General features: G+C 44.1%; 1 protein-coding gene across 1 annotated transcript; it reads left to right on the top strand.

The window, feature by feature from the left end:
- Window positions 1-58: 58 nt before the first annotated feature.
- On the top strand, window positions 59-19,859 carry SUGP1 (SURP and G-patch domain containing 1). Its single transcript, XM_064497459.1, has 14 exons — window positions 59-170; window positions 450-621; window positions 1,261-1,364; window positions 1,800-2,027; window positions 3,914-4,037; window positions 4,639-4,742; window positions 6,458-6,581; window positions 9,197-9,633; window positions 14,468-14,574; window positions 15,247-15,424; window positions 15,687-15,793; window positions 16,637-16,782; window positions 18,275-18,404; window positions 18,940-19,859. Exons 1-14 carry the CDS (start codon window positions 146-148, stop codon window positions 18,964-18,966), a joined length of 2,013 nt encoding a protein of 670 aa, XP_064353529.1. The 5' UTR covers window positions 59-145; the 3' UTR covers window positions 18,967-19,859.
- The last annotated feature ends 1,424 nt before the right edge of the window (window positions 19,860-21,283 follow it).

Consider the following 21,283-nt stretch of genomic DNA (forward strand, 5'->3'; position numbering starts at 1 on the left):
CTTCCCAGCCTCTTTTTCCCCGGAGACAGCGCAGGGGAGGCGGAGAGAGCCTTCGGACTACAGCTCCCAGAAGCCTTTGCGGCACGGCTCTTCCGCACCTCCCCGCCCGCGGAGCCGCGGTGCACTGTGGGACGGGAGCTCCAAAATGGACAACCACAGAGATGCTCCAGGTATGGCCGCCCCGGGGGCGCCGCTCGGCCCCTGCCCCGCCGTGCCCGGCCCTCCCCGGCCTGCGCGGTCCCCGCCTGCGGAGGGGGGAGGCGGCGTGCCGCGCCCGCCCGGCGTGGGGGTGGCAGCGGGGCCCGACCCCCCCGAGGCGGCCGCCACTAGCAGCCCGGGCCGGGGGAGCCCGGGGGGCCCCGGGGCAGCGCGACGGCGCCGTGCGAGAGCCGCGTCCGCCCGGGGCGGCCTCCGGCGCTGATTTTGCTAATCCCGTCCTTTCTCTGCAGGGAAGGCCAGCAGGTGGTTTGGGGTCGCGCAGCCTAAATCGGCAAAGACGAACGCGAACATCCTTCTTCAAGAAGAGCTGATAGCGCAGAAAAAGAGGGAGATCGAGGCTAGGCTGGAGCAGCAGGCAAGGCAGAACTACCTGAGCATACAGCAGCTGCCTCTGTTTGGAGAGTACGTGCGAGTAATGGCACTTTTGGGTTTGAGCTTAACTGGCAGAAAACATGTCAGATGAAAGTGGATAGGCAAGTTTTACACAGCTCTTGCACTTAGAGGCAAACGCTGAGAAGGCTGAAACTAATAATTGAATAATTACGTGTCAGATTTGGCAACACTGGGGTACTTGTAGTTTAATCGATCTACCTAGACTTGTAGTTTCTCAGATATTAGTGAGAACAGCTGTGTGCAAACGAGGATCATATTTTTAGCACAGTACTGTTACGTTTTCCTCCTGCTTCCTATTTGTTATCTGTCTTATAACCATTGTCATTGTAGAAGCTCCTAAGGGCTAGCACAGGTTAAAAGGATTAGCTCTGGTTAAATGCTTACCTAGAATTCTCAGAAGCATCACAGCACAAGTAGAAATCCTGTTCAGTGTGGTAGCAAACAAGCCAGATGGAGAGCATGGGTAAATGTGATAAGCAGCAAGCTGAATGATTCTTGTGCTTTCAAAAAGCTAGATGTATTTTCAGCATTAAATGAGAGAGATTAGTAATCACTCGTGTTTATCTTCTTTTCTGTCCAAGATAAGTGCATATGAGGGGACTGGGGAAGATGTCGAGTACCATCACCTGCTTTTCTTTTTCTGTTTAGAGATGAAGGTACTGAAAATGAAGCCTCTGTTTCCAACAAGTTTGTTAATGATGGCAGTTTCCTCCAGCAGTTTCTCAAGCTGCAGAAGGAAAAGTCAAGTACTGGTAGGTCAACTTCTGAGCAACAGGAGGCCTTCTTCTCTTGATGATACTGGCCTTGTATGAGCTGCTTCCATGTATGTTGGCATTAGGAACTTAGCTGTGAGCTGTTACTAGTATGAGTAAATTCTAAAACAGTGATGATCCCATTTAAATTTGGATTGAAATCTTTCTTCAAGATGGTATGTGCTAGGGAGGTTCGCACTTTTGCCATCAATAGGTGCTATAAAGAGAAGCATCTCTTTTCTAGCCTGAATTTCACCTTGGAAAAATCACCATAAATTTCACTTAGTTACACAGCTTTTACCAGTCAGTGTCGTTAACTTACTCTTAAAATAGCTGCCTATTGCAGCTGTATTACTGCGTGTTGTTATTTGTAACCTTCTGAGATGAAAACAGGAAGGATGCACAGGAATTATTTTCCCCTCCTTTTTTTCTAAGAACCTCCCCCAAGTTCTACTAATAACTCGGCAAACACTTCTGCATCAAACGTTGGGAAGAAACCTTTGCTGTTTGGGAAGCGCCCTGGTCAGGTCCTGAACAGCATGCTGCACCAAGCGAAGAACTACTCCCATTCCAAACAGACCCCGGTCGTTAACCGCCTCAGTGTGTTTCAGTCACCAGATGAAGATGAGGAGGAGGATTATGAGCAGTGGTTGGAAATTAAAGGTAAATGACATCTTGTGCTATGCTGTTTATACAGGTTCACTTACCCTGGTGATAGGGGTTCACTGTGGGAACAGGGTTCCCTCAATGCTTTCTCATTAGCAGTTGATTTGGGGAGGAGGGGGGGAAAGGGAAGGGAACGGAGGAGTGTCTCGTGCCCTGGATTGGTGTTCCTAGCGCATTTCCTATGTGCAGAGTTATGCATCGTGAAGTATAAATGACACCATTAATGCTAGTGGACTCCTCCACAGCCAGCTTCAGCAGAAAAAGCTAAGGGCTGAGTGGACTATGAGGCGAGAGCTCCCTGCCAGATGTTAGGTGTTATTCATCCAGCCTGTGCCCAGTATGGGAGATGGGTCACTCGCTGTAGTTAGGCCAAGCCTATTTTGTGTGTAGGGGATTCCAAGGGGGGGGGGGAATGCCTCTGAGCTGTCAAGACAAGCACTTCACCAGTGAGTGATCCCTGAAAGCAATGAGAGAGAAGGAATGTATTCTGCTGTTAAAGGAGCCTGATTGCTTGCTAATTGTAGGAATTCTGCCTCCCCCTCCTTCCCTGCAATTGAAATCTATTCTGACTAGTGAACAGTTGTCTTTAAAAAGCTATTTGTCTATGTATGTATAAAATCCCTATATTTGAAGTGGAATTTTAATTTTTAAATGATAGAAAATGAAATATCCCCACTTGGGAGTGGCCATGTAGAAAAATATGTATATGTATGTACACAGTCACACGAAGGCATGAAATAATGACCAGGTAAAATCAAAGTTCTTATCTATTTCCAAAGTTTTATTGGAAAATCTCACCTTAGAGGTCCTGGCTGCTTTAAAAGGGATAGAAAAGCAACGAAGAATATTGCAGCATTTAGATAACCGAGTTTCTTTGAATATGATAGACTAGGGAGACAGAAAGCACATTTGCTTCATGATCTAAATTTTCTTGTATGTGTCTTAATCAGGTATAAAATTAGATTGGAGTTGCTAAATAAGTCATACTAAGCCTTGTGTCGTAGTTCATTTCATCATATCTTTTTTAAAAAGTCTAGCTATTTCTGATGGGAATTTATAAAAGCATAATCTTAGCAAGTCTGAACGTAAGTGTGAAACACATTGCAATATAGCCTATGGCTGCAGAGAACGAAGACAGACTGTGGGTCCTTAATTTACAGGTCCTGGGTTCAAACTTAGTCTGGGTTGGTGTGGACAGCTCTGCTCCTGTGTGCTCTTTGTTCAGCACCTTATCCAAAACATTGTTGTCTAGGCAAACGTCTGTTTAGTTTCCGTTGAATGTGTGCTACATCAGATCTGCAGTCGTGATCAGTGTTAGTGGGTTCCTTTCTTGGCACAGAAAGCAAAGTGCAGTTTCCTGGAGACTGAGCTCTCCTCTCATCTCTGGGATTCGCTCCAAGTGAGAGCTGAGCCATGGGCAGGTGTCAGGAGGAAGAACTGTATGCTCCAGCTACACCAGCTGTCTCTGGTGTCTGGATACAGAATGATGTCTTAGGACCTGGAATCTGTAATTTTTCATGAGTAATGTGGCTATTAAAAAACAGTCCAAATTCCTGTTCCCACCTCCTCATGTGTTTTGTGTGGAGTAAAATTGTCAGAAGCAAACTGCGTGGCAAATTGGAGTTTTGGTGATCCAAATCTTAGGCTTTTCCATGTGGGGAAAAACCTAGTCAGACCCCTTAGTTTCTAGAAGGGGAGTGCAGAGACTGATGGTAACCGAGGAATTGTAATTTGTACAGCTGTGTAAGATTGGATCCCCCATTTCATCCTCTTTCTTCCCATTCCCGTTCTACTTTTGTCTGCCTCTGTGGTTCGTAGAAGTAATGTACCTGTTGCCTGTTTGGTGTGTGAGTTGAACCCCAGTACTGACAGCCTGCTTAAAGTTTTACCCCCAGAGGATGCGGAGACCCGACAAGTGGTGGAAAAGCTGGCTAGGTTCGTGGCTGAAGGGGGACCAGAATTAGAGAAGGTCGCTATGGAAGATTACAAGGATAACCCTGCTTTTTCGTAAGTGTGGAATAACTCTTGTCTTCCAAAGCAGCACGCTGCCTCTTTGTAGGAGAAAAATATCAGCCTTGTATATGCACATCTCATGGATGTTTTTGGTTTATCCTTCACTGGATTTGAGATCTGTTGTGAATACTTGTCTTAAAGTTGGGGAAACTGAGACAAAGTGGTACTGTGATGTTGCTGAGGATACAGATCAGTTAGTAGGATTAGGAGTAAACTTGGAGATCTGGCTGTGTATACAGCATCATCTAGCATTTGATACTGGACTGGATCTCCAGACTGTGTTCTCTCCTCTGCCATTGATGTGCTGCATGGCTGTGGACATGCAATTCTCTCTTATATGGGAAGGAGAGACAGATATATATATTTTTTTTCCTCAGTCAAGTGGCACAAACATTTGGATATGAGACCTTAGATTAGAGCTAAGTGCATTTATATCTGCTAAAGATCTTATAATTTGAAGTGCATTCTGAGTAATTTATCTTCTATTTAGTCTTTTGAGCTATTTACATCCCAGAGTATCAATGTTTGTGTATAGCTGTTGCTGATGCATATTTTCTGCCCTTTTTCCTTCATTTCCCCCAACCCCTGCCCTTAGGTTTTTACATGATAAGAACAGCAGAGAATTCCTTTACTACAGAAAGAAAGTGGCAGAGATAAGAAAAGAGAATCAAAGTTCTCAGGCATCCTCTTCTGAGAAAGGTAATTAAGACTGGGGTCTGGAGAATAGTCTATGAATTACAGAAACTACCTATGCCTTCTTCACTGTCCCTGTAACTGCTTGTTAGATCTGTTTTGGAAACAGTCAAGGTGGATATTTGGCTGTCAGTCTACTACCTGTAAATAAAATTTCAAAAAGTCACAAGTGGAAGGAGATAGTGACACTATGGCATCAAACTCTTGTGCCAAAATGATTATTTTCCATGCCCACAGCATACTATGTCATACTCTATATACAGGCTCATGAAAGAGGTTTCTCTGGTGTTCTTCAAAATCCTTAACAAAGTGAACTAAAAGGAAAATGATTCTCCGTTGTCTGTGTTCTGGAAAATATGTTTCAGTCCTGAAAGTACATTGAGTAAAAGTGCTTTTTCTCAGATGTTCTTATTTGATTCATTATCAATGAAAACGGTTTCTTTGAAAAATCCCCATTTCTGCTGCCATTTCCCTATCCGAAGCTTTTATCTTCTGTTTGGGACGTAAATCCTTGCAAATAGGGGGCTGTGGCTTCAGGTGGAGAAACAGCAGAAGTGGATGATTTGCCAGCAAATAGGTATTGTGGGCGCAGAACCTGGTTAACTGTGTTAGGAGACAGAAGGTGTTTCGTGGGTGAGGTGTGGTCTGTGGGCCAGGCGTTGTCACTTCTAGCCCGGCCTCTGCTATAGGCCTGTTGCGTGGCCCTAGCAAAAGACTTAGCCTCTCCGTGTCAGATTCCTTTTCTGTGAAAAGGAGCATTAATGCAATTTAGCTGTCATGCTGATAAGTTAACAGCGCAAACAAATCATGATTTAATAGACTGTAGGCTGAAAGAGCTTGTTACCAATATCAACTAACTGTTACAGCAGTTTGGAAGCTAAGCAGTATTATCCATACTTTACAGGTGTGGAATATTGAAGCAAGGAAAGGTTATGACTTGTCCATGGCTTATAATCATGTCTTCTGCCTCCTGGTCCTGTGCCAGGACACTGGAGTACTGGCACTGGTACTGTCCAGGTAGCAAATGTCATATAAGGCTGTCTTGGCTAAATAACGTATTTGCCTGGCTCCTTATAAACATCAAATATGCTTGAAATATTAATGATCTGAGCCTTCTCTGTGCCTTTGGACTAAGGCTGCAGTAACCACCTCTTCCAGGTGAGGATTGGGACTATTCCATGGAGAGTTTCTTCTGTCTTACAACCCTCCCCTAAAATGGCGAGGAGATGCATAGTGACAGTAGGTACAAGTGGGATTACTGTGCATTATTAGTTTGCCACTTTTTGTAGGGCCTTCCCATTTTGCCTCTGTTAACTTCAGTGGCAAATGCTTTAAACTAGAGATGATTGAAAGTACTGAGGTGTAATGCTATGGAAAACAGCCTAACACAGGAGGAAGAAACAGACTTCCTCTGCAGTAGAGAGAAACAAATGTCCATCCTTGAAGACAAAAGCTGGTTTGTTTGTTAATCTGCTCTCGTCTAGCTCCTGGCATAGAGGAAATTGATGTGTGAATGGGCACTCCTCTGATTACAAAGTTGTTTTACCACTTTATGCAATATCATGTTCTTATGATTATAAACTCTTTGACTGTTTATGTGTAATATTTCTAAAAAATAAACTCGACCTTTTGCCCTTATTCTGCTCTTGGGGTTCTTAGAACAGATAGGCTTTGACTGTTGCTTGTGTGAGTTGGGCCCAGTACTGACAGCCTGCTTAAAGTTTCACCCCCAGAGGATGAAGAGACAAAGAACTTTGCTGAGAAACTGGCCAGGTTCATAGCAGACGGGGGTCCTGAGGTGGAAGCTATTGCCTTGCAGAACAACCGAGAGAACCATGCTTTCAGGTAAGGAAGAAACCTGCAGCTGAGTGTATTGTGAGAGGGAGGAAGGGAGGGCAGAGAGCTTGGCTGGGCCTTTTATTTTCCTTTTTAAAAAAAAAAATAAAAGCAAACTTGTGGTAAGTCTGAAGTTATAAGTGACAGTGCAATTATAGCACTGATACTCTTGTATTTCCAAGCTGTTTCTGAAATAGCTTTGAAAACATTAATTAAGCTTCACAGTTTGAACCAAGGCACAAGGATAGGAAGCTATTTGCCCAGAGCCACAAAGAGAATCAGTGTCAAAGCTAGGAAGAGAACAAAGAAATCCGTAGTTAACCCTGCTTGAACTAACTTGTAAGCATATGCAGTGTGTGTTTGTAGCTCAGTTCTTTTGGATTATGTTCCGTGCTTGTCCAACTCTCGCCATTGTTACTTTCTCCTACAGCTGTTTGCATGCTACGTTTTTATGCTGCTTCTCACATAAAAGGTTCTTCCTGATCTTGTTACCCTTTCTTCGCCATCCTGCTATAGGCCTTCCTTTTTATTTTCAAAGAATGAATACATGTTTACTTAAACTTGTACTAGAAATCATGAAACTGGAGGCCTGTCCTGTGATCAGCTGATCAGTTTGTTACCTATGCATTACCTCTTCCTCTACTTCTTTTCATCTGTTTTTGTCTATTCGTTTTTGCTGTCTTAAGCCCAAGTCCTGCCTGAAAGTCTGTATGAGCTCAGAACAGGTTCAGGGGCTTTCTTCCATGTATCTGTTTAGCATCCAACTATGTTGTTGTTCGTTATTCATAGCAGACGCTGGTTTGTGCCAGGAATGTTGTTCACTCCACAGAACAACCGCTTTTGCAAAGCGGTAGAGCTGCCATTCTGTTTGCTCTTTACTGCAAGATGCTCCTTTTGGCTAGTCAAGCCCAAAGCGTCGTGAAAGGGTGGTGGTTTTTAAAACGGGCTGTCTGGTGTTTCTCCTCCAATGACAGCTTTCCCTAAAATTAATTTGCAATTTCCTTCTCTCCCCACCTCCTTTCTGTTGCAATGTACTAGTATAATTCTTACCTTTATACTGTTCCCTGCAGCTGATTTTTGCTGTGGGCCCCCAGCCACCACTCATTCTCACTGCCGCTGTCTGATTAATTCCCTGGGTTGCTCTTTACCCGGCATCTTCACTAACCTGCAGGTAGCACTCCTTCACCGTTAGGTCCCCCTTTGGAAAAATCTTTCTCAGCCTATCAGATGTGAATTGTTCTCTTTAGTGTTCACTGACAGCTGTTTAATGTCTCCCTTTGGTCTCATGCATGTTTCATTTTTCTGCCCTTACAAACAATTTGGTGCGTTCTCTGGGAGTGAAGTGAGACTCAGTAAGCTTTATTTTTTTGCTGAAATGTTGGCATTTTATTGGCTGCCTTCTGACCTCTGGGGCAGAGCCCTTGTGTTGTGAATAATATTAGACAGACGTGCCAATATCTGAGCTGTTTTGTTATTTATTTTCCTTTAAAAAATGATTTCCTTAAAACCGGCCTGGTGGTCCCACCTGAGCACAGTCAAGTTAAACACCACCTCCTCTGTTCGGATTTCATCAGGCTCTCCTTCGGGAGTGTCCAGTCTTGCCCTGTGTTCAGTCTTGAAGCAATTTACCAGTGCAATTAATCAAATTGAGGGGCACAAGACAACATTTAGTGAATTTTAAAATGCATCAGAGGTGTGTTTGTGTTTGCCTGTGTGTTGTGTGGGATCAGAGCAGCAATAGATGTAACAGGCAAGAGGCCTTTTCCATTTTCCTTGGGAGAGTGTCTGCTCTCACAGAATAGATTGTAGCAAGTATTAAACTGATCTTTCTAAAAAGGGAAGATTGTAGAGAAGTTATGAAGAGACAAAGTTTCTGCTTAAAGTATTTAAATCGGAGGGGGGAGCCCCCCAAAATAACACATTTGTAACAAACGTGAGTGTATTTATTTTATGTAGCTGCTAGACTGGGGGCCGCTCATGTTCTTCCCACAGAGACTAAGGAGTTTTATTTCAACGAAAAGGTCAGAGATGCTTATTTCTGGAAGGGGTAGCAACTGAAACAGTGTTTTTTGTGTATGAGGCATCAGGAGGAATCATGGCAAAATTAAACAGGCTGCTAGTGTCTCGGCTTCTAGGTTGAGTAGAGGGTGGAAGCAGTTTCTTTAGGCAGTGGTTTGGCATTTCCATTGGTAAGACTTGAACAGGGGGGTTGTTTCTGTTTTTCTTCTGTGAACTGGAAGCTGATGTGTTGTGGAGCCCTTGCAGTCTTTCCAAACGTTCTGGAAGGCAAGTGTATTTTGTGGGTGGATCCTGCGTTTCTACAGATGTAACATGATCCTTTTTAGTACCATGTGTTTATTTGGCACCATAAATAGTTGTGGTTCACTTATGAATGGGAAATGTGCTTCCTGATCCCAGTGGCTTGCAGTCTACTTTGTGCAAGCACGCGGAGTCCTGCATTGCACAGACGTATACACAGGATGGTGCTGGAGAGCAAGGAAGTGTGTGGGAAGGCTGGTTTTGCAAGCACAAGTTGTAGGAAAGGGAAGCCTTGACCAATCTGTGGTATAGGTCAACCCCTGGAGATGACTTGCATACAAAACCTTTTTCTCTTTTTTTATTAGGTTTTTATATGAGCCAAACAGCAAAGGCTACAAGTATTACCGGCAGAAGCTGGAGGAGTTCCGTAAGGCCAAAACCAGCTCCACATGTGCCCCCTTGCATGTAGAATCTAGTCTGAAAAGGAAGACCGTTCCAGAGGCCTCACCGTCACCGTCATGCTTATCGTCCTTGCCACCGTCCTTGCCCTCACCCTTGCCCTCACCGTCACCATCATCCTCTTTGACTCCATCTGATCAGACAGCTACAACTACTGCTACAACAACAACAGCAGCAGCAGCAGCAACCACAGCCACAGCTACTGCCACTGCAACAGCTACTGCCACAGGCACTACTAAAAAGAAGCGGAAGAGCAGGTGGGGGCCGGAGGAAGACAAGGTTGAACTGCCTCTCCCACAGCTTGTCCAGCATCAGTTGGATTCTTCTCCTTCCCCGCTTTCAGGTTAGTAGGTCTGTATATTGTGTTGATTAGCTATTTTTCTTTGGGAGTGTGTTCTGCCTCGGCCCAGCTGGCTGTGTAAACAGGAAACCCAAGAAGTCTATCTCCCGTTGTAATCTCCTCAGTCACCAGCCCCCTGTCTTTAAGCCCGGTCTAGTAGCTAACTCTCCCTCTGTGGAAACCCCGATAAACTACTTTATCTTGCTGACACCAGGGACTGGATCTTATCATTCTTCAGCTATCTCTAAAACCCTGCTGGGCTATAGCTCATTACAGCCTCAGCCTGTATGCTATTTAGGGCTATTTCACTTCAGGAAGAGAGACTGTCAGAAAACAAATATCAAAGGCTGACTGTGCTTATTCCCCATGGTAGATTAAAATCCCTGGGCCACGCTTCCATCTTTATTTTTACTGATCAGAATGCTGAATAGGAATAGCTGTTTCCCAGGTGCTGGGGGACACAAGTATAACTTCCAGATCAAATTTACTCCCATTTCAGTTCATTTGATTACGGTCAGGGTTCACAGTGCTCATTCACTCTTGAGGCTGATGCCCCTATTACTTCACCTGCCAAGTTCATCCAGAGTGTTCAGCTCAATTTGAGTATCGGAAGATTTTTCTATTTCTATCGGAAATTTTTCTATTCTAGGTGTTTCTAGTTGAGGTTGAACTCTTGTGGCCCATCAGTGCATGTGCAGATAGGTAATTAGGTAGACAGAGATGCATACAAAAAACTAAGTCATTCAGTGACAACAGATGAGTGCAGATATTTAAGCGGGCATATTTGAATCCTTTGCCCAATTAGTGTGGTATGGGGAAAGGATGTGAAAGGGAGAAAGAACAGGCACAAGATACGGTAGTTGGTGTTGGCAAGCTGAGAGAATTAATGGTATGAGGCTAGAGTCGCAGGAAAAGTAATAAATACCTGTCTCAGTAAGGACTTCTTTCAAAAAGCAATAGCAGAACAGACGAAGTGGGATGAGTAATATAAAACAAGGTATAATTTTCTGAGCTGCAGGGTGAGATCACAGATAATTCTCAATATGTGGTCGGCCTGTAGAATTCCTTGCTCCGAGTCAGCAGGTCTTTAGCTCTGGTTGGATTGTAGAGGAGATAATTGCTCAAATGTTGATAGCTTTGTTAAGCTTGGATAAGATGCAGGGTTGCCTGTATATGCTGTGGTGTCTGATTGCTGCAGAGGTCGGGAAGGAAGGACTCTGTCTCCTCATGCAGCACTTCAAATGTAGATGAAGAGAAGTGTCTATGTAATTTTGATGCTCTATTTACTGATTGCACCCCTATATGGAAGTCTTGTCCATACATCTCGCTTGTATGTACAAGACAGGGTGCCAACCTGGATGCCCCATTCATTTGACCCTGAACTGCTGCTCCTAGTAAGCTAGAAATTGGATGCAAAGGTCTTCCCTCATTTTGTACATCTAGAGGGTTTTTTGGTTTTTTTTTCCCCCCTTCCCTGCTTGCAGACAGTGATGAAGCTTAGATGCTGAAGCTGGGCAGACACTATTAAAACAAATATAGAATTTCATCTTAATGCCTCCTGCGGCAGTGGGGGGTTGCAAGGCTATCCATGTGCTCATTGCAGTATGCTTCCTGCTGAAATCTCCCCTGGCTCTTCCTTTTAGCCTCCCCTTAATTAGACAGGGACATGCTAGCAGTGTTCATGCTCACTTTCTACAGGGCTTTGTGTCAAGTAGAAGAAAAGGACAGCAAACAATTTGCCAGGCATAACAGATCAACTATTAATGTGCTGTTAATACTCTGCAGGGAGAAGGTTTCTTTTATTGGTTCAGATCAACTAATCCCTTTCTAGAATTAACATCTTTAACCTGACAGGTGAACAGAATACCAAATTACACCCCTGGTCCTGTGGAAGGTTAGAGTTGCACGTTGTGCTTTGGTTCCTAAATATTCATATCTTATCCCTGTATTCTTAGCAATTTTGGGGGGTTTAGGGGAGGACTGTTCTCATTCTTTTCCTGTCTACTCATAGTAATAAATCGGTATCATACAGAGGAGAAAGTGTAGCCCTTTCGGACATAAACAAGACTCTTCTTAAATTTATTGAGGTTGTCTGAAAAGCTGAATAGAACAGGGATATTGTGATTAGTGAACTCTGGGGACTAATGGAAAATTAAGAGATATCATTAGAATATTCTGAAACCTAATACTGGGTTGGGTTGGGTCTGATTTATTTTGATTGAATATGATCTTCAGACTATAAAGCAAAAAATCAGACTCTTCTGTACTGTAATTTCTCCTGTTGTCCTTAAAGGACATTCGCTCCTGTTGTAAGAAGCTCCTCTTTGGGCATGTGGGTAAGGGATAAACCTTCAGATAGTCTTCTGCCAATGCTGCAGATAGACTGCACCATTAACCCTGTAAGCAAAACTGATGTCATTCAAGAAAAAATATATATTGCAAAAAAAGCTCTTTTTCCCAGGCCTGCTGAACACGAGACTGAGAAGCAAATGCTTATCTTTTGCATAGTGTTTGCCTGGTGCTACCCTGTTGTAATGAACTTAAATCTTATTATCCATTTTTATGTAAATACATTGACTGGTCTTATTTGTGAATAGACTTTTCTAACTCCAGATGTGGCTCGAGGTGGAGTTTTGCTCTTTCCGTCAACTTTTCCTGGATGTATTATTGTACGTTTGGCCAGGACTACAAAATGCCCCCCCCAGAGCTAAATTTCTACAGCAACTGTTCCAACATTATCTCATCATAAAGTCTGCAGGTACCATACCAGTCAGACAACCCAGATGTAGTTTTAGCGCAAGGAGGAGCAGTGGCGTATATTTTCTGGGATGTAAAAGATGATGCCACAGCTTTACCTTTCTCCTTTAAGGTTGTTATATATGCTGGCAAGCCACCAGCTAGTGGGGCCTCTTGAGCCATGCCTGGCTCTTAGCCTGAGTGTTTATGCAATTCAGAACTAAGCCAAAGAGCTGCTGACCTCTGTGAAGGGCAGAGAGTCTTCCTCAGTGCATTCAAAGAAAGCTTTCCCATGCCCTGAGAAAGGAGGTGAATCTGTGACTAGGGCTGGTGCTCGAGTGCCCCAGTCCCGCGTAGCTTTTGGGGCAAGATTATTTGCTGCAAGTTTTACACGGAATGGCTCTAGCGTATTCATTAAAACTGTCTCCAAGTCTCACTGCTGTCTGTGAGAGAGAAATCAGTCTTTTTATCAATAATGGATAGATTTATTTTTCTATTTGCTGTTACTTCCTGGGAGCTGAAGTGTGTTTCCTAGCACCGGGCCTAGTGTAACACTGCTCATTGCTTCCCTTCTCTCAGGAAACCTCTTGCAGTGTTTTACATAACTCTTCCTGCAGAGCTGACTCCTGGCGCTGGTGTGAATGTGCTGAGGCTCTAGCTGTGTGAGGGAGGGATGATGCACTGTTTTATGTTCTCCTTGGGAGGCTGGAGTTTAAGGAAGCCACTCTCCAATCATGACATGCTTGGCCAAAAGCATACTGGAAAGGAGGGGAGATATGAGCGCTCAGATCAATTGCCCTGAGGGAGAGTAAGACGAAGGGAGAAGACAACCCCTGGGGTCTAATTAGCATGCTGCGTAGACATTTGGTGTCATGAACAATGATCCTATTATTATTGGGCTTCATAATTAATAGATGATGAATAATTAATGAAGCATCATTTAGCCATAGTCTGGACTTGCATTCAAACTGAGGCTTTTGCAGTCATTAGGAAGCAATCCTTTTCTTTGTATTGAAAAATGCAACACACTTTAAAGTGCGGTTGTGTGTCTTCTTTTAATCCTTTAAATATTTAACTGTTGGGATGCTGACCCTGAGGTGCTTTAGAGGGGAACTGCCATCCTGCTAGATATATATGAAACAGGTTTGCAAGGCATTCTTCATGGCAACAGCTCCAGCAATGTTTCTATTGCTCTTTTTCATGGTGTACCAATTAAAATTAGGCTTTTTGTTGTTTTCTTTTTTTAATTTGACCCCTGAATGCAAAGTGCTATCATTTTAAACCAGCAGGTTCCCTGCCCAGGTAATCTTAATATCTAATTTCAGGCCTTATCTGGTACAGCAGCAAAATCATTCCAAAGCAGGAGCTTCCAAATGGGCCTCTGCAGAAAAAGGAGGATACAGCAATGGGATTCTCAAGCTGGGACTTAGAATTTTCCCACTTTGAAAGTAGGGGTCAACATCCCTGGCAATGTTGTTCTTTCTTAAGCCTGTAGACTAGAAACTAAAATCTCCTTCGGGAATGAAAACTTCCAAAGCAGCATAATGCTCATGTCTTTATTCTAATGTGGTCATTTGCTTTTCATTTTGAATGAAGTTGCTGTTTATATAGTAATCAGCATACACTTACGTGCGCAGATTGGACAATATGCTGACAGGCTCAGATAAGCTTCTGACTCAATTCTGAATAATTAAGTATCACTCTTTGCAATGACTGGGGTCCATAAAGAAGCCTCGTGAGGAGAATTAAGATGAAAGGAGAAATGATTTTTAAAGCATGGATGGTGTAGCAGATTGTCCTGCAGCCTGACCTCGAAGGACGTGAGATAGAAGTTGTGAGTCCACTAACAGCATATGAGCAGAATCTTGGACCAGAATGAGGGAATGCTCTGAGCTAGCTGGCAGGGGAATTGAGCCCTACTGGCTCTCCTGCTCCTGTGATTCCCTAAATTTTACCAAGTCACTATTTTTCAGTTAAATGTCTTAATGCTGGACCTATGAAATGAGTGTGAAACTTCATGAGGGGATCTTGAGATACTGTTTCTCTGGTGTCAACAGCTGTCTCAGATTTTTGAAAATCTTTTAATATGTGCTTATTTCAGTTCAGGACCTCAAGGGTCTTGGTTATGAAAAAGGGAAACCAGTTGGTTTAGTGGGTGTGACGGAGCTCTCTGAAGCCCAGAAGAAGCAGCTGAAGGAGCAGCAGGAGGTAATGTCCTGAAGTGATTTCCAAGTTTGTTTGTATAGTAGCATATTACAGGGCAGCGTGGCTGAGTTAGATGGGAAAATAGAGGTGGAGATACCAAAGAAATTTTCCCAGTGGCCCAACAAATCTCTAGGATTTGTGCTGAATGCCTAAGAATCATGTGATGCTGCAGTCAGCAGAAATATCTTACAGGACTTTGGGGGATATGAATTAAGCCAGCCAATTGCTGTCCTACCAAACTAAAACCTAAAATCTATAAGGTGTGTTGTCACATCTGCAGCTGGTTATGTTTTGCTTTAGAAGTGGGGAGAAGGTGGGTGGATACATGCAAGCTTTGGTGGAAAGAGAGCAGAACTGGCTTTTGCTGGGATGTGAGGGCAGTTTTAAGCTATGTAGGCTAAACGATGGTCAGATGGCAGCTGTCCTCAGCGCTAATCTCGGGATGCCTCTCTCAGAGGAACCGGTGCATCATGCTCCTGTTTGATCTGAGAAGAGAGCTGGCTGGATCAAGCAGCAGCACTGCCTGCAGGGATTTGTGGTTGTCGTACCTGCAAAACAGATACAGGTTAAGGCAGGTGTGGGCTGTACTGGAGAACTCTACAGGCCTCTGTGGCAGACCCTGCTGCCTATAGACTGGCTCTCTTATTGAGTGGGCTGTTGCTTCTTTTCCCTTAGATGCAGCAGATGTATGATATGATCATGAAACACAAGCGAGCCATGCAGGAGATGCAGATGATGTGGGAAAAGGCAATTCAGCAGCACCAGCATGGCTATGACAGCGATGAAGAGGTGGACAGTGAGCTGGGGACGTGGGAGCATCAGCTTCGACGCATGGAGATGGACAAGACGCGAGGTGTGTGGAGACCTGCCATGCAAACGTCTCACTTGCTCTGCTGTTGTACAAAGGCCTCCGGAGGGAGGCATCTGAGATCATGTTGTCACGGTGGGAGTTACAGGGTCACCTTTTCATTGGTCTATGCCTTGGTTTCCCTGCTTGTAAGTGGAGATAATATCCATCCGTTCCTGTGAGGCTTTAAGCCTCACAGAGCCCTCTGAAATTTCAAGTCGAAGAACGTTGCAGTATTGCTGTTTTCTCTCCTTCATGTCTTGGGCAGAGTGGGCTGAGCAGCTGACCCAGATGGGCAGAGGGAAACATTTCATCGGAGACTTTCTTCCACCTGATGAGCTGGAGAAATTCATGGAGACGTTCAAGGCATTAAAGGTGAAATAGCAGAGATTTCTTAGGGCACAGAGGCAGTGCTTCAGACTCGTCCAGTAGCAATGAGGGAAAGACCTCAAGCGTGTTCAGCCCCTTCCACAGTAGTTAGTCACCTTGGAGCTTTGAGCTACTTCTGGATGTTTTGACAGTGGGAGCTCTGTTACCTCTTCTGTAGGAAGTAAAGGGTTAGTTTTCTGCTCTCTGCAGAGAAACAGTTGTAGCAAATTAGAGAGCAGACTATTGGGACAGGATTTTGAAATTGTAGACAAACCTCTCAGACTACCTGCCATGTGTCTGCTGTTGTGGTTTAGGATAAGTGGTTGTTGCTGCCAAGCAAGGGAAATTTGAATTTTTATCCAGACAGTTGCAGTTAAGTATAAAGCCTACAAAAAGCTTATGCAAAGCTCTTCATACCTGCCAGCTCTTCCTAAACTGTAGAATTTCTTGATGCTGGCATCCCTGATAATGTTTTCTTGTAACCAGCATGGGGTCCAAGGTTCCCTGGAGATCTTGGTTTAAATAAGAACTGTGTCTGAAGCTTGAGCAACTTTAAATTCAGGAGCTGAATATTTCTTAGCTTAATCTCATGGTAGCATTCCCTGCTTCTTGCAGATTACGTTACAGGGCTCGTGTGGCTGTGCAGTGCCTTATCACTTACCTGTTTTCTTCTCTATGGTGGTGCAGAAATGGAATCCCAAGAAATCGTGCTAGTTATTAACTCTGCCAGAACCTTCCAGCCACCTCCAGTAGCTGAAGCTGACTTTTTTTTCCCCTTCTCTGACCCACAGAGATACATGTGTATATACATATACAAATTAATCAACATTACCTTTTGTCTCTGTGCAGGAAGGCCGTGAGCCAGATTATTCTGAATATAAAGAGTTCAAACTGACCGTGGAAAACATAGGTTATCAAATGCTGATGAAAATGGGCTGGAAGGAAGGCGAGGGACTTGGCTCAGATGGACAGGGGATTAAAAATCCAGTCAGCAAGTAAGTAGAGATCTTCCACTATTGATCTGTTCCTTTGCTCTTAGGCCAATAATTGATGCTCCTTGGAAAGAACTGAAATGAATGTGACTGCAGTTCATCACTTGAACAGAATATAGAATATTTTCAGTAAAGGAGAAAAATAATCTCTCTTTTTTGTTCCCTCCCCCTACTCCCCAAAAGAACCGGGTTTGTTACTTTACTCCAGGCAGGTATGATCGGAGCCAAGAGTATTTTAGTTCTACTTTCAATTTGCATAGTATATTCTTCTGAGAGGTGCCTTCTGTGCCTCACTTCCCCCATTTGTAAAATGAAGATGATACTTGTCTGCACCTCACACAGGGAATGTAAGCACTAAGTTGTGTCTTTAAAATGATAGATTTATTTAAATATTGAAGAACATGCCTTTTGCAGCTGGAGTGCTCTTAATGCCTGCTCATTAGTTCCTGGTATACTGTGTATGTAAAGGCATTTACTGGTATATGATATTGCGAGACCCCTGTTTGAAAGATATTTTACCCCATATCCAAGAGCTCTGAGTGTGATCATGCAACTCTTTCGACATCACCCTGTTATACAGAAGTTTTCTCATTTGATCACACTTTGTATATAATAAAACTTTAGGTACAGGAGTTCTATAAAAATTGATTAGCATTTTCTTAGATGGATCATCTGTTGGTAGCATATGCTGAACTTCAAAACCAAATATTGGTGGTAGGATATACTCTGAATTGTTTTTAGCGTTAGATCCTTTTATATATAATACCCTGTATTGTGCAGTAAACAAACAACTATCTCTACAGAGCACTTCTCTTCCTCTTTCTCAGGAAGATTTCTCTGGTGATGTGCTTATTCGCTCAAATGTGACCTGTGATAAAAGATTGCTGTGATCAAAAAAAGTGAGGCTTGCAAACAGGAGAAGGAAGGCAGTTCCTGCCCATCACAGGATTGAGGAAGGGTTGTGGTTTGCTAGGCTCTGCCGTCTCTAAAGAGTTGATAGGAAGGTGCCGAGTGCGCACAGAAACGAGATGTTTCCACTTCCAGACTCTTCTGGAGTGAAGGCATGGGAAGAGGCGCTTTGTTTAAAGTTCTGTCTACCTCCAATCAGCGAGATACAAATCAGTGCGTTTGGCTGCCAAAGGTTAATCCACCAGGCAGAACGTGGTTCAGCAGGGAGGCTTCCAAAGCCTAGGCTGTGTTCCTGTACCAGAGCTAAAAGATTAAGCAAATATATGTTGACACTACTGCTTCCATCTAACAATGGCGAGTATCATTGATTCAGAAGGGCCAGGTAGAAACGTGGCAACTGCAATAAGCCGCTTGCTGTTAGCTGTCTCTGCCGATGCAGTGCTCTCCATGTGACGACGATGCCCCGTGCTCCCCAGTTCTTGTTCTCTAAGCTCGAATACAGAAGGCAGCAAGTATTTCTGGTGAGCGGGAAGCTGATCTGTCGCATTTGTTTACCATGGAGGCTTTGTTCCCCCTTTTCCAACAGGGGAACTACTGCTGTGGATGGAGCTGGTTTCGGCATTGATCGTCCAGCCGAGCTAACCAAGGAGGATGATGAGTATGAGGCATTCCGTAAAAGAATGATGCTGGCCTACCGGTTCCGACCAAATCCACTGGTATGATGGTCCCTAAACCAGGCTAAATTCATTAATGCTTTTGTGCCTATAAGGGGTGGGAGTGTTTCTTAGCGCTTAGCCAAGAAAGCAAATGCTCTGAAAGTTTCTCTTTAATTCTGTGTTCATGTTGAATCAAATCTTCATTACCAAAACATCCTTGGATGCTCAGTTTTCCTTGCTGTTTCTTTTTTTTTTTTTTACTGAAGTTTGTGCTTTTAGTTTGATCTGGTACTTGCCAAGTATAAACGCTGCCCATAAAGGAAGCTGATGGGTTGTCCTTGAATCCTAGCATGGTTTATTTTGAATAACTGTTTTCCTGATTGCAAAAGGTTTGCAAGTTTGCAGTAGCCTATGTTATATTCGGCATGCTAGCAGGCCTAGAAAGCTACATTTGTAATTTTTGACAGGAAATCTCAGGTTTCACTGTCAGAAATGTTGCATTTCAGTGGTGTTCTCAGATAGTTATTAAGCTGAAATGCTCATTGTTCTGTGAAGATAGCAATTTTGATTATTTTCTCTTGTTATTCCCCCACAGAACAATCCACGGCGACCTTACTACTGATAGCATTTTTGGGACACCGTATTTTCAAAACAGTTGTAATTTTACTGTGAAATGTTATGAAATTGCATTATCATTCTCTTATTTACTAATATTGTAAAACTTGCTGAAGTCACAGTACCATCTTTCACCCAGAAGAAAGGCCTGCGAGCCCACTCACTGCACACTTGAGTGTCATGACAACCGTGTCGTAACGAGGCCTGGATGGTATTCAGAAAAGAGAAAAGAGCAGGTGACAATGAAGATTTTTATTCGGTGCCCTGCTGAGTGGAAGGGTAGCACCAAAGATACCAATAGAAATAGTTCAGGGACTCCGTTCATTTATAGCTCAGTGCCATGTTACTTATCAAGGAATGCATTTTTTTGCATAATGGTGGATCCATCTGTTGTTCAGATATGCAGCTTCTGCTGCCCTGGCTTTGTTTTTTATTGCAAATATAACGAGGGACTGTCTCCAGCCTGACTTTTGGGGCTATCGTTTAGTCTTTATTCCTTGAAGAACTGGGTTCTGATGCTGTCGTGAAGTCAGAAGTCTCGAGTCTGACCTCCAGCCGACATTGCAAAACCAGTGCCTAGTTGTTATACCTCTGCCCTGGGGAAGTCGAGGCGCGGATCAGCGCGTGGAGCGTGGCTGCAAGGACCGAGGTGCACAGGGGAAGCTCATTCAGCCTCGGGGCACCGGCCTCTTGCTTTCTTGAACACTAAGTTCACCCACAGCTTCCTGGCAAAATGAGAGACTTGCTAACGCTTTCTGTGGATGCAGGTGATGAAGAACCAGGCCTTCGAACACAGTCTATCAAAGGCAATTTGAACTATGTTGTCGTATTAAACACCTCTCCAAATACAAATTTTCTTCATTCAGTCTGTAAATAAAATAAAATTCATTTGTTCCTTAATTTTTTAATCACTGAATCATTGGAAAATGTGATCTTGCCATAGGATTCATAGGCCAGGAGACTGCTCTAGTTCTCTTTCCTTCCCAATGTCTTGGAGAAAACAAAGTCCTTTTTTTTTTTTTTTTCTTTTTTTTCTTAACATTTGTTTTTCCTCAGTTCACATACCAAAATCTTGCCACTTAGCATGTGTTTCTCTTTTGTGAGCTTTTCTTAACAACGTAGAGTAAATGGCTTGGCTTTCAATAAAAATGTTCAAAACAGTAAATTCAGTAGGGGGTCATTTGGGGAAAATCGTAATGTGTAAGCACCTTGCAAAGGTGGAGCTCAGCTGGCCTGGGGGAATACGAGGTACTGCGGTGCAGCGCACGCACTCAGGACAGCTCGTACATGGGGGTACTGCGTGGGCTGTGGCTAGTCAGTGCGTGGGGGATAATCATAAAATATGGGGAAATAAAGACAGGAAACCTAGCAGGACTTCAGTATGGTCAAGCTTCCTGCTGAATTAAGGTCACTTATGGCGCTTTCCTGGTAAGGTAGGAAAGTTGGTTTCTGCCTGGAGTGGATCGTGCTGCTCTGCTCTCGGCTCCGGTTTGCCTTGCAGGTTACTCGGCTGAAACAAAGTGGAGCTACTTAGCTGCTTTTCCTTGAATTACCAGTGACTGAAGGACTCCAGGGCTAAAGCTGAGCTGTTCGTTCCACCCAACGCGGTTTTGCCAAGGTAGGGCTCGCAGGCAAGGCTGCTGGAGAGCAGGAGGCGTTTGCAGAATCACTTTTTATTCCAAGCATGTGTAGTAATACATCCTATCGGAGCAGGCAGTGACCTGGCCGCAGCACAGCCCAAAAGATGGTAAGTGCTACTGGGCAGGTTTTCTGTTATTACCGGTTGGGTCTTTAAGGGTAAATCTGATAGTACGGCGATTGCCATGTACTTGGTTGGTGTCATGTTGGCGAAAGTTGTTTTATTCCTTTGTCTCGACACAGTGGCCTGAGCCCCTTCTGTTTCGATAACGTGTGCGGACCATGTGCATCAATATGTGCTTTTCTGTACTGTTTTTGCTATGAGGTCACTGTAAATAATGCGATATTCTGCATACCCTGCCGCTAGCCGAGGGAGCCGGAGGTCAGCCCTGCGGAAACTTGGCAAGCCACCTGCAACGAGCCGCCTTCTTTCCTTCATCATCTACAAAGCAGGGATTTAGTCTTCAGAAACCGTATCAAACAACGGGCCGCTGCAGCATGCCCAGAAGGTCCCCGAATTTGGACTGTTTTGGATCAAAGAGCAAATGCCAGGTTCCTGGCGCCCGCCGTGAGCGCAGCTTGCCAGCTGCCCGGCGTGGTGAGCGCAGCGGTGCCGGAGCACGAGCGTCCTTGCTGACCGCCGCTGCGGGGAGAGCGCGGGAAGCGCCGGCTGGGGAGAGGTGCAG

Source organism: Dromaius novaehollandiae, chromosome 25 (genome assembly GCF_036370855.1).
Source record: "Dromaius novaehollandiae isolate bDroNov1 chromosome 25, bDroNov1.hap1, whole genome shotgun sequence".
Taxonomy (NCBI): domain Eukaryota; kingdom Metazoa; phylum Chordata; class Aves; order Casuariiformes; family Dromaiidae; genus Dromaius; species Dromaius novaehollandiae.

Coding starts and splice junctions, on each gene's coding strand:
- SUGP1 (XM_064497459.1), top strand. CDS start 146: ATGGACAACCACAGAGATGCTCCAG. Junction 171..449: donor CAACCACAGAGATGCTCCAG/GTATGGCCGCCC, acceptor CTTTCTCTGCAG/GGAAGGCCAGCAGGTGGTTT. Junction 4,038..4,638: donor AAGGATAACCCTGCTTTTTC/GTAAGTGTGGAA, acceptor CCCTGCCCTTAG/GTTTTTACATGATAAGAACA.